This window comes from Monodelphis domestica, chromosome 2 (assembly GCF_027887165.1).
Source record: "Monodelphis domestica isolate mMonDom1 chromosome 2, mMonDom1.pri, whole genome shotgun sequence".
NCBI classification, from domain to species: domain Eukaryota; kingdom Metazoa; phylum Chordata; class Mammalia; order Didelphimorphia; family Didelphidae; genus Monodelphis; species Monodelphis domestica.
Genome location: NC_077228.1, coordinates 115660066 through 115672734, shown reverse-complemented (window position 1 = coordinate 115672734; position 12669 = coordinate 115660066). Strand labels below are relative to the sequence as shown.

Genomic DNA, 12669 nt, shown 5'->3' with positions numbered 1-12669 from the left:
CTTCTTCTTCTTCTTCTTCTTCTTCTTCTTCTTCTTCTTCTTCTTCTTCTTCTTCTTCTTCTTCTTCTTCCTTCTTCTTCTTCACATCTCCTTTTTATTTTGCCCATGCAACCCCCTGCCAAGCCCAGTTTCTTATATATATTAAGAACTTGACAAATGTTTGTTGGATGGAACTGGCTGATTTACATGTGTGTGTTTTTCAGGCCCTGTTCCTCAAACTGGTATCTTGCTGTCTCGTACCTTTCTATAACTCTAAATAAGAGGACCATGTCTCCTTCTTGCTCTGGACACAAAAGTTTGTAGTTATGGATCAGTTCTCCAAGAGACCTTGCTTGATTCCTCCACCACCTCTATTGAAAGACATTTATCTTTCCATTGAACCCTCAGAGTCAGCATTTATTCGGTACTTATAATGTGCTACTTTGCTAAGTGTTGGGAATATAAATCAAAGCAAAAAGAAAGACAAATTATGTCCTCAGGGAGCTTACATTCAAATAAGGGAAGACAACACATAAAAGAAAATATAAAATGTGGGGAAAGGTAGATAACAAGATGGGGAATGGAGAAGAAAGAAATTTGGACAATAGAAAGGTGAGTGATGATGAGAAGCTGAACCATGGTGGTAAGAGTAGGAATAGAAAGAAGAGGACAGGTATGATGAAATTTTCTTTATTATTTGTTAGGATGGAAAAGTAGGTAATTTTCCTTTGAGACTCAGTGCCACCAAAAATTGAACAACTTTTGTCAATATCTGATAGGCCTTCTCAGTGGGAAATTCTCTAGAGCTTACTTCTAAAACCTCTCATTCCTAAAACCTTTGGCCAGTTTGTCCTTTTCCTGAGAAAGGAAGTCCCAATGGAAGTTTCAATAAGGAAGAAAAGGCATATGAAGGTTGAGAGTCTTGCCATGTCAGTCCATATTTCCTTTTGGGTTCTCTTCCAACCACATCTCCCTTTCTTAATTTCTCTGAATTAGAAGCAATCTATCTTATTTATGGTCTCTTAAGCACTTTGTGCTAAATGTTTTAGATGGCACCATGGCATAGTAGGAGAGAGGTAGATGGTGCAATGGATAGAATATCCAATCTGAAGTCAGGATCTTTCTGAGTTCAAATCCAGCCTTAGATACTTACTGGCTACGGACCCTGGACTAATCACTGAACCCTGTTTGCCTTAGTTGCCTCATCTGTAAAATGAGCTGGAGATGGGAATGACAGACCATTCCAGGATCTTTGTCAAGAAAACCACAAATGGGGTAATGAAGAGTTGAACATTTCTGTAATGAATGAATAACAACAAATGGCATAGTAGATTGGTCTTGGAGATAGGAAGATATGATTTCAAATCCTGCCTCACTTACCTAGCTGTGTGACCCTGTGCACTTATTCCTTTTGTAACTCAGTTTCTTCAGCAATGAATTGTTAGGGTTGAATGATTCTAATGACCCAATGATGGAACATGCTACCCATCTCTTGACAGAGAGGTGATAGATTGTAGAGTTCAGGATAAGACATTTTTTGGACATCAATTCAGGAATTTATTTTGCTTCAGAATGCATATTTGTTACAGAAGTTTTTCTTATTCTTTTTCTTTTTTTTAGTGGGGAGGTGATAGAAGTGAAAATCGATTTTTACTAATTGAAAAAAGAAATGAAATTTAAAAAAAGGAATGGGCCTTACTTAACTCAATGGTCCATAAGGTTGACCTTCTACTTCCAGTTTTAAATTGATGGTCCAATAAAGTATCTTCTCCCTGTATTACAGATTATTTGTGTATATGCTTCATCCACCTTACTGGATTATCATATTCTTTAAGCAGAACCTCTAGGGAACAAGTTTGAATCTCTGGGTTTAAATGCTTCTCCTCTTATTCTTCCTTTAAAACCCGTATTTTCTGTCTTAGTAACAACTCTAAGAAGCCTAAGCAATCAGATTTAAGCAACTTATCCAGGTTCACATAGCTAGAAAATGTCTGAGGCTAGATTTGAATCCAGGTCTTCCTGACCTCAGATCTGATGTACCATCTACTGTCCTATCTAGCTGCCCCTCCTCTCACTTTTTAGAAGGCCAAGTCAAAGGGTGCATACTTTATCAGAAAGATTTGAATGCTTCAATCTATCACAGTGACTAGTACCCATGTCCTGAATTAGATAGAGCCTGGAAGCTCACTGTGTAGCAATTTCTGGCTGCTGGCAGAAAAGAGACTTACAAGCGTTTAAGGGAGCATAGAACCAGAAGAGATTGCTTCTAGCTGGGAGTAATCAGAGTTTGTGCTTGTCAAAGGAGTTTGAATTGATATTAAGGGAGATTGGGGTGCAGTGAGGTGGTTCAGTGGATTGAGAGCCAGACCTAGAGACAGGAGGTCCTGGGTTCAAATCTGACCTCAGTCACTTCCTAGCTGTGTGACCCTGGGCAAGTCACTTAACCACCTTGCCTAGCCCTTACCACTCTTTTGCTTTGGAACCAAAACATGGTATTAATTCTAAGATGGAAGGTAAGGGTTTAAAAAAAAAGGAAATTGATGGACATACTGTGTGCTCATGCCTCCTGCTTCCTCAATAGAAGCCCTCAGCTATTACATAGCTTCCATGCATTGTCCTTTGGAGGTGCCATATGTCACACGAGTAATGAAATACTGTGAGCTTTGGCCTGGGAAAGAAACATTGAGCTCTAGCCTGAAGAGAATGTACTTCTTTGACCTCTTTTTGTGTCTCCATAATGTGGCACATATTAGACATTTCATAAATGATTAGTGAGAGGTTGATGCTTTCTGTGATCTGAATCAGAAGACGGGAAGTCAGGTAGGGGGCAAAAGCTAATAGGCATTCCCATGAGAAGTTCCAAGGTGCCCCTCATTTTCTCTCCCAGTTTATTTACATCAAAATGCAATTAAGAAGAAAAATCTCTTCTTCTGAATAATGTGCAGCGAATAGCTTTCCTCCTCTATTTATTAGTTCCTAAGATTTATTGCTAGAAGTCCAATCCCTTCATTTCCTAGATGAGGCGAGATAAGAGATGAAGTGGCATGTCTTAGGTCACATGCTGTGGGTAGTAAATAAGATTTGAATTCAGCCTTATGTCTAAATCCAGCACACTTAGTTCTGGTACCCCCTTGATATAGAATCTCTAATCCAGTTAACTAAGGACTGAGCCTTTAGAAAAGCTGACAGTCTGACATCAGACTTGTTTACATGGGATAGGACTAGACTTGTGGGATTGGATAAGGAGTAAATTCCCCACTCTCAAACCCAAAAGAGTTCAGAAAGGTACTAGAGATTCCTAAGTCCTGGAGATGCCACAGTCTAGCCTTCAGCTGTGTTCTCCCCTCCATACAAGTCCCCAAATTACAGAATCCTTCACAGGATCCCATCCCCTCCCACCATCTGTTCCCTACACAGGTAGGTGCCACCAAGTATTATAAAATTATTTTATTTCAAAATGCAAAAAGGTGATCATTATAATAATATTAATGATAATATAAAACCATGTCCCCACCCTTTCTCCATAGTGCAGAGTATTGCGTGCACCCAGATACCACAAAGGTATATATGGTCATTAGGACAGATCTGCCATCTCTACTGCTGCATGGCAGCAAAACTTATACCCCAGACATTTACATGGAACCCCTGGTGCTTTTGGCCTCAGCCACAGTCAAGTCCTAGATTACTTTCTCAGAAACCAGAAATGTCCCAGATGGAAGCGTCAGGGCCACCTGTCTGTCCTGTCAGCCTGGTCTCTGTGCCTCTCTCAATGGCCTTCTCTCACATTGTCGAGGCAGTCCTCTTCTCCCCTTTCTGCTCTGCTCTTAGGAGGCGTGCTGGCGATGGGAGAGGCTCCGACCTCCCAGAGCTCCTTGCTCCTTGCTTTTCTCGGGCAGTGCTTCCCTTCTCCTGGACTCGTGGAGCCTGGATGCTTGTGAGGTGGCAGCTGGTGCATCTTCCTCCCGAAGTCGGCTGATGGCAGAAAAGGGACTGCATACTGTCTCCACCAGGCCAATCATGACTCCGAAAAAGGCCAGCACGCTGCCCAGCACGTACAGCTTCACCATCTTCCCATTTGGCTTCTGGGCCATCATTTCTTTGGCCAAGGGAATCAGCTCCTGGACAGTTTCCATTTGGGGCCTTTAAGATAAGAAAGTGACCTGCAAAGGCACAAAGTAGGAAAAGGGAGACCCTTAGCAACGTCAAGTGGTAGGAAGGTTCTAGAAAGTGTCGGGAAAGGACTCCACTTAATACCCAGATTGTTAGAACTGAAGAGAATTTTGGGAATCATTAAATTTGGTGGGAACTTCAGGCATCATTAAATCCAATGCCATAGTTTTACAGATGGGAAAACTGAGCCTCAGAAAGGGCACGTGATTTGGCTGTAGTCACACAGCTGGGACATGACTCCAGGTCTGCTCCAGCGCTCTTTTCATTGTACTTTAACCCCACCAGTACAGGACGGTAACTAGCCCCTACTCTTTGAAGTCTAATCAAGCGCCCTTCTTTTTGATCCCTGCTTCTTCCCCCCCCCCCCCCACCCCACGTACTTGTAGCCTCTTCTGACAATGCAGTTCCCTACTCCCTGCCCAGCTCCCTCTAGCTAGTGGGCTAAGGGGCATCTGAGAACTAACGCTCTCCCTCTTCCAAGTGCCAAGAAGGGAGCCCTCTTACCTGAGGTAGGTACAAGGAGATGAGAGGCAAAGAAGCTGTGGTCAGTGGGGCGGTCTGTTGGTCCAGTGGCGGAATGCCCCTTCCTCCTGGGCAGTTGCAGCTCTTCCAGAAGAAGACTCTGCAGCTGGCGCCTAGGCTAGAGACAAGACAAGCTTTTATTCCTTCTCGGAGCTCCACCCCCTCCTGGGGTCGGTTTTCTCCGGGCAGGGGAGGTAAGGAGGTGGGAACGGGGGACAGGAGGAGGAGTTGAAAGAGCTAGAGTGAGTATCCGGTTGCATATTGGGTGGGAGGGTGCTCTGAGGAGGCGTCCACGCTCTCTGCACGCCCTAGTAGTGTGAGCTGGCGCTGGGGTTGTGGTAGGAATGTCCAGGGAGAACAAGTCCGAGGACAGCGGGGAGGGGGACCAGAAAAGGGCAGGCAGGCTTCCAGACCCCCCAGGGTCGGGAGCCTGGCCATGGGGCGGAAAGCTGCTTACGTTTTTCCTCCTGTATACAGGATATTACAATACTACCTTTATTTCCCATGTTGGCGGGTGCTCAGCCTTCCTCTCCCTCTGCGCCATCAGCGATTCAAGCGGGCTCCTAAATAAAGAGCGATGGGGAGCTGACTGCCCCACCGAGGGTTTTCCAAACTTCATTGTTCTGTTTCAGTTATATCACCGCAAGAGTTCATTCATCAGGGAAAGACAGGAGAGAAAAATAGAAATCCCTAGGAGGGATGAGCTGTGAGGGAGGAGTTCCCGAGGCAGTACCCGGGAGGAAAAGTGTGTGAGGGCAGGCATAGATATCTCCTAAAAAGTTTTATTGTTACTGACCGACGTCCACTTGTGTACATTTGTGTAGACTTCCAACCCGATGCTCTCTGGGAGTTCAAATCCTGGTTCTGTCTCTAACCACCTGTGACGCCTTGACCGATCGCTTAATGTCTGCGCCTCAATAACTCTAAAACGAGGAGGTTGGATTAAATGAGAACTAATATTCCTCTTGATTGCTAACTTTATAAGGATTCCATATGGGGGAATCTGGAGGAGGCCTAGGTTTTTGATGCAGATTAGATAATCACTCTGGAGTGATCTGATCTTGATTTGGAAGGCGACATTCCGCAACTGGAGCAAAGGGGATCCATCTATTTTGGGCAGTGGTGGGGGAATGAGGGAAAGGAAAGAAAGGCGGGGGAAGATGAGCTGGCCAGAAAATCGCAAAGGTCAGTGATGCAATCTTTCGACAGAATGACAGCAGTCATTGTGAGCGCTGAGAGTAAGGGCAGGGGGCAAGAAGCGTTTCTGGCATCAAAGAACTTAGTCATCTGAAATTTTAACAGGAGTCTCTTCTTGTGACTTAAGATGGTTGGTTAGACAATTCAACTCTTAAAATCTACGTTAGTTGTCTGTAGACTTCAGGTTAAAGGATCAAATAGAATCTGTAAAGCACTTTGCAAACTTTACATTACTCTATAAATGCTATCATTCATCAATAATCAATCAATAAACATTTATGAAGTGCCTACTGTGTGCCATGCACTGTGCTAAGTGTAGAGGGTACAAAAAAGGACAAAAGACAGTCTCTGCCTTTAAGGGCTTTACAAATGGGTTACAATTAGTATATTTTAGGGGGCAAATATCTGAATAGTTCATTCAGTTCTCCACTTTGCCTGTGTAAACATGGAAATAATTAATTAGTCAACACCAGCCAACCTTAATTATTTATCACATGCATATGTATAGGGCATATACTGAATGTGTAACAGAGTCTCAAATAGCATGTTTTGTTTTTTTATGGCTGTATTTAAATAAAGTTTCATTAAGTTTAAAAAAACTTAATTTTGGTTGTTTCAGTTTATTTTGATGAATAAAAGTAATATCCTATAGCAGTAGTGTCAAATTCAAATAGAAATGGATCTTTGAAGGCTGCATATTGACTTAGAAAATAATAAATTCATATTATCAGTATTTAATTGTACTTTATTAAAACACTTTCCAAGTATATTTTATTCTGATTTGGGCCCACTCATGAATTTGACACTTCTGCCCTATATGACTGCATGCTCAATAAGCTATCACTTTAAGAAATTAAATGTGCTGGGTATACCTGCAATGATATGTACTATACTTGCCTATTAGGTGCCAGACTCTATATGCCGGGCATAGGGGAGACAAAGACAAAACTGAAATACATGTCTTTTTTTCAGACAGTGCCTAGTGATCCAATAGAGAGCATTTCCAGAGTTTTCTCACTCCTTCTCCCTATTCATCAAAGAATGACCCTGAGAACAGTTAGAAATAATATTTGTGTTTTCCCAAAGTAAAGATCAAAAGTCTGGGGACTGAGTGATTATAGTCTGGGTCAACAGGTTGGAAACAATGTGAGGAGGTGGGATTGGCTTATTTGGAGATCTAGATTTGAGTTCTGACTGCTAATAACTACTTATGTGATCTTGGATGAGGCATTTTACTGGGTGTTCAGTTCCTCATTTGTAAAATGAAGAGGTTTGAACTAGATGACTTCTAAAGTCCCTTTTACGTTTGCCATTTTGTAATTTTATGGTTTACAGACGATAATGTGACATTCCCCCATGTCTCAATCTGTACCCAGAACCTTCTTTCACAGATGAGCCTATCTAGCTCACTTCACCAATACAAAACTTCCTCAAAAGTGCCATCTGTATGTACTTCCTTTGCATCACCTCCTGCAAAGAAGCTAGCTAACTTCAGGAAAGTGTAATCATGTGCACTTCTGCTTTCCTCTGTCCTGGTGTGTCACAGGGTCTCAGGGCGTCACATCACGTAGAGCTTCACTTTTCCTTTCTGCTGTACAGTGTGACTTGGCCCTAAAGTCTCCCCAATCAACCTGACTGTGGCAGAGCTGTTCAGAGTCACTGGATGTATTTTCAACAGTTTTAGGCAACATTAACTGGAGCTTGGATTGGGATAGGGAAGAAGAAAGGGGTGGATGTAGAGGGCAAAAAATCCCAGCTACCTACCTTTGCCCACACTGGTATTCCTTATGCCCAGAATGCCTTGTTCCCTTATTCAGTTCCATTCAACTGATCAAGCCTTAAGTGTCTATGATGTCAATAAGCAAAAAACATTTTTAAGCATCTACTATTGGGCAGTTAGGTGGTGCAGTGGATAGAGCTCTGGATCTGGAGTTAGACAGATATCACTTCAAATCCAGCCTCAGACACTTGCTGGCTATATGACACTGGGCAAGTCACTTAATCCTACTTGCCTCAGTTTCTTATCTGTAAAATGGAAACACATTGGAGAAGGAAATGGCAAAACACACCAGTCTCTTTGCCAAGAAAGCCCCATGGCCAAAGCCAGTGGGTTCACATAAGAATTGGATACAACTGAATGATTATTAATAACATATGCCATTATCTTTCCTTCATGAGATATCTATTGTATGTGTGATCAGTATCTTCTGTTGTGATGTGAGCAACAATGGATATATATATATGTATATATATATATATATATATAATATGAAAGTATGAGTATAACCGACATCAGACTATTTGCTGCCTCAGAGAGAGAGGAGAGCAAGGAGAGAGAAAATCTGAATTTTAAAATGTCAGAATGTGTTTCTACATGTAGCTTAAAAAAAGAAAAAAATAGAAAGAAAGAAAAGGAGGGGACTTTTAGAAACTCAATTAAAACTGGTAAACATGAAAAAAAATTAACATATGCCAGATGCTGTGCTAATCCGTGCAGATACAAGAAGAGAAAATGAAATTGGCCCTGCTTTCAGGGATGTTACCCAGCTACAGCAGTTGAAGTTTCTATCCTTCATTTTCCTCTTCCTTCACAAAACATGATTTTTTTTCTGTGTGGATGACATTCTGCTCATTACATCAAACTCCAGATCTTTGAAGAGTTTCATAAATGAGATCCATAGTCACGTCATTAAGTTTGACCTATTTGTGCTGGAAAAGCCAAATGGTTGAATAATGTCTATTGTCCAGACTGTGGCATTCAGTATAAGATCTGGTCCATCCTATATCTGGATTGACACTGTAGATTGATGATGAACTGGATCACAAATTCAATAGCATGGGGGGGGGGAACAGCTGGGTGGCTCAGTAGATAGAGATACAGACCTAGAGATGGGAAGTCCTGGGTTCAAATGTGACCCCAGACACTTCCTAGATGATAATTCTGGTAGATGATAATTCTGGTAGTCACTTAACCCCCATTGCCTAGCCCTTACTGCTCATCTGCCTTGGGATCAATATACTTTATTGATTCTAAGATGGAAAGTAAGGATTAAAAAAAAAAGAATTCAATAGGAGAAAAACATTTTAGATTACCTTTGGAAAACTGAACAGTGTATTTAACAATCCTGAAACAAAGGCTCTTTGTTTAGCAGTCCATTTTGTTTAGTGGACTGAATGCTGGGCTTGGAGTCAGGAAGGTCCTAGTTCAAATACCACCTCAGACATTTATTAGATGCGTGATCTTGGGCAAGTCATTTAACCTCTGTTTGCTTCAGTTTCCTCATTTGTATATTGGAGGTAATAATAGTGACAACCTCCCAGGCAGGTTTGCTGTGAAAATCAAATGTGTTGATGATTTAAACTGCTTAGCACAGTGTCTGGCACATAGTAAGCACTACATAAAAGGTAGCTATTAATATTATTAATTTTTTAAAAATAGTATCTGTGCCTTTTGTTGTTTTTGTTTGTTTTTGATAAGACTCGGACGTTTCGAAGGCAGAAAAGATTTGAACCCAGGACCTACTATCTCCAGGCCTGGCTCTCTATTTAGTAAGCCAACTCACTTCCCTTGCCTTTTTTTTCCCCCCACATCAGTTGTTTTTGAAAATTCTTCTCTGGCCCCATTGAATTAGCTTTCATGACAAGGAAAGACAATTAAACAAAAATGCCCAATTTAGCAGCTGCCTCAGAACAACTTTCTGTCCTAGAAGACCCTTTCTTCTCTATTGCAAGGAAGGTCACATGTTTCATTGTTTGCTTTTTAGGGGCATTACTAGGTTTTCATTTGCTTGGAGTTTATCTTTTTTAGCAACTTTAAAATTTCTATACCTATAGACTCTCTCTCTCTCTCTATATATATAACATATATACATACAAATTTTCTGCTTCTCTATATTTTATTCCACTTAAGTTCTTACACACCATTCCATATATGGTCATTTGTGACATGCACAATAATATTCCATTTCATTCTTTTCCCATATTTTGTTCATTCAGCCTCTAATTGATGGATGCCTACTTTGCTTCTATTTCTTTGCTTTCACAAAAAATTGTTATGAATATTTTGGTATATATCAGACATTTCTTTTCTGTTGGTCACCTCCTTTAGTTTTATTATTAGTGAAGATATCATTGGTCAAAGGGGAGGAAAATTTAGTAACATTCCTTGTATAATTCCAAATTAATGTCCAGAATGATTATGGTAATTTATAGCTCCTTGAATAATATAGTAGCACAAGGCACATTTTTTAATGTCAACATTTCCCAATAGTTCATATGGATTAAAAAAATAAAGCCCCTTATTTTCTGTCTTAGGATGAATACAAGGTATCTAGTGGTAAGGGTTAGGCAAATGGGACTAAGTAACTTACCCAGGATCACACAGCTAGAAAGTGTCTCAGGCCAGATTTGAACTTGGGACCTCCTGTCTTCAGGCCTGATTCTCTATCCATTGAGCCATCCAAATGTTCCACATGGTGTTAAGTCATGGACCATTGCTACTTAAAGAATTAAAGGTAGAGATCACCAAGAAAGTCATCAATGGAAAGGCACAGTGTGGACTTGGATACGTTGCAATATATGCTAGTAAAGAATTGCAAAGGAGAAGTGACTTCAAGGATATCATTAGAGAGGTATATGCTTGGGAAAGGAGACTGGAATATCATAGTGAAAGGGAGGGATCATTATTGATCCCTACTGCACTCCATTGTGTTAAAAATACATATAATTTGGATGGGGGAAGGAAAGTAATAGAGGGATAAACATATAAATATTGAATTTATTTTAACATAGAAGGGATAAAGGAAAGGGAAAGGGGAAAAGGTGAAATCTAAATTCTTTAACCCAATAAATGAACTCTAGTTGACTTACTCTAAACTAAACTCTAAGTTATCTAAAAGCAAGTCCCACAGGAGATGGGATCAGTTTCTCACAAAGAGTCCTTGGTGAGCCAGAAACAGAAGTCCAGCTGATGACTTCAGATGTCCCAGCAGGGTAGTGATCTATTCCCCAGTCTGGCTGTCCACTAGGAAGACTGGAGTTATTCTTTCAGCACAGCTAGAAGATCCTCAAAAAGAAAAAAAGCCTGTTGTTTGATGGATGGGTTCAAGAGGACTCGCATACACCTGTCTCCTCCTTCTCTCAGGTCCAGTGTGACAGTTAATCAACTGTCCCTAGGAGTTCTGACTCAACCAGGCTCAGGAAGATTCTGAGTCTCACACCCTGTCAATCATTCCTTGCATAAGTTTTATTTTCCTTTGCTACAATGGGAATCCATGAAAGGACGAGCGATCTAACAGAAGGCCTCCAGGATGTTGGGTGGACCACTTGTGGAAAATTTTGGGGACAAAATGAATGATAACTGAACAGGATAAAAGGTCATAAATGGATAATATTCTGTATCATTGGGGATATCATGTCTTAGATTGGATTGTCAATTAGAACCCGAATGGATTCTCAGAGTATCCAATACTTTCATTTTGCAACTGAGGTCCAGAAAAGTTAAGTGTGCTTTGTAAGGTGACATAGTCAAGAAGTGACAGAGGCAGGATTTGAATCCCATCCCTATGATTCTAAATCAAATATCATTTCCATTGTACCATGTTAATACCTTATGGGAGGACTTACATTAATGAGTTCATAGCTCTACTAGTGACTGTCTGCCAAGGACAATGATATTTATTTACTGATTGATTGATTTGCTATGAAAAAGTCAAACATAGATTTTATTATTTATTACACAGGACTAAGATATTAATTGAGAGAAGCCAGAACAAGGATTTCTTTCTATTCAAATGACTTTTTATTTTTTCATTGACAATGATGATCTTTATACTAGGAAGTATAGAACAAAAATGGTTAATAGTGTTGTAGATATAGGATTGGCTCTTTGCTGCAAAGCAGGAGACGGAAGTCCTACAAGGCAGGAGCAGGAGGTCCTTCAGAGCAGAAAGGTTCCAGAATGTTGGGGAAGCAGGAGGTTGAGGATTTCTACTCTTCTAGGGTGGACCCAGTGGGTTAGTTATACTCTCTCCTGCTTTGCAGCAAAGAGCTAATCCTATATCCTTACAACAATAAGAAATTGAAATCTAAGGTAATTAGGGGCACATTGTTGCCATCAGTGAGCTCAAGTAACCAGCCCTAGACAAATGACTTCGAAAATTCAAAGAAATGGACAGTTAATTTCTGAGCTATTGCTGATGATCTCTGAATTACTTCCAACAGCTGGAGAAGTACCACTAGACTGGAAAAGGGCAATTGTTTATCCAGAATTTCAATTCTCTTTATAGGCTCCTGAGTTTGACTTAATAATAAAAATCATGGTAATAGCCGATATATATTTAAGTTTTACAAAGTGTTTTACATGCTCTGCTTTATTTTTTATAATAGCTTTGAAGTAGGTACTATAGGATTTCAGGTACAAAATTCCATAAAGAATTCTTATTAGGGTTGCTTTATGAATGATTAGAAAGAAAAGTGAGAGTCATTAAGAGCCAACAATTTGGTTGTGGGATGAATATGTTTTAATATTTCTTAAGTAAGATCCAGATAAGATCTGAGTGATTTTTTAAAAAAAAGGTAAACTGGTCATATAAGACAAACCTAATTTCCTTGTTTGACAAGTTTAAAGAATCTAGATGTCCACTTATTAGAGAAATCATAGAGGATATGCTTGCTCAGATATAGGCTTGATTAGTTGGCCTCTGAATTCCTTTCCCTTTTGAGTTTCTGAGATTCTGGGATTCCCAAGCATCCTTGTACAAGAAATGGCTACTTGTTGTTCCTTGAATATGAGCCTCTGTC

General features: G+C 40.4%; 1 protein-coding gene across 1 annotated transcript; it reads right to left on the bottom strand.

The window, feature by feature from the left end:
* Nucleotides 1-3411: 3411 nt before the first annotated feature.
* On the bottom strand, nucleotides 3412-4808 carry G0S2 (G0/G1 switch 2). The gene is made up of 2 exons (XM_007481327.3): nucleotides 4654-4808; nucleotides 3412-4139 (listed from the first exon to the last, which is right to left on the bottom strand). The coding sequence occupies exon 2, from the start codon at nucleotides 4110-4112 to the stop codon at nucleotides 3804-3806; it is 309 nt and encodes a 102-aa protein (XP_007481389.1). The 5' UTR covers nucleotides 4113-4139; nucleotides 4654-4808; the 3' UTR covers nucleotides 3412-3803.
* Between the last annotated feature and the right edge of the window lie 7861 nt (nucleotides 4809-12669).

Excerpts from the sequence above, each read along its gene's own strand:
- G0S2 (XM_007481327.3), bottom strand. The coding sequence starts at position 4,112 with ATGGAAACTGTCCAGGAGCTGATTCCCTTGGCCAAAGAAATGATGGCC.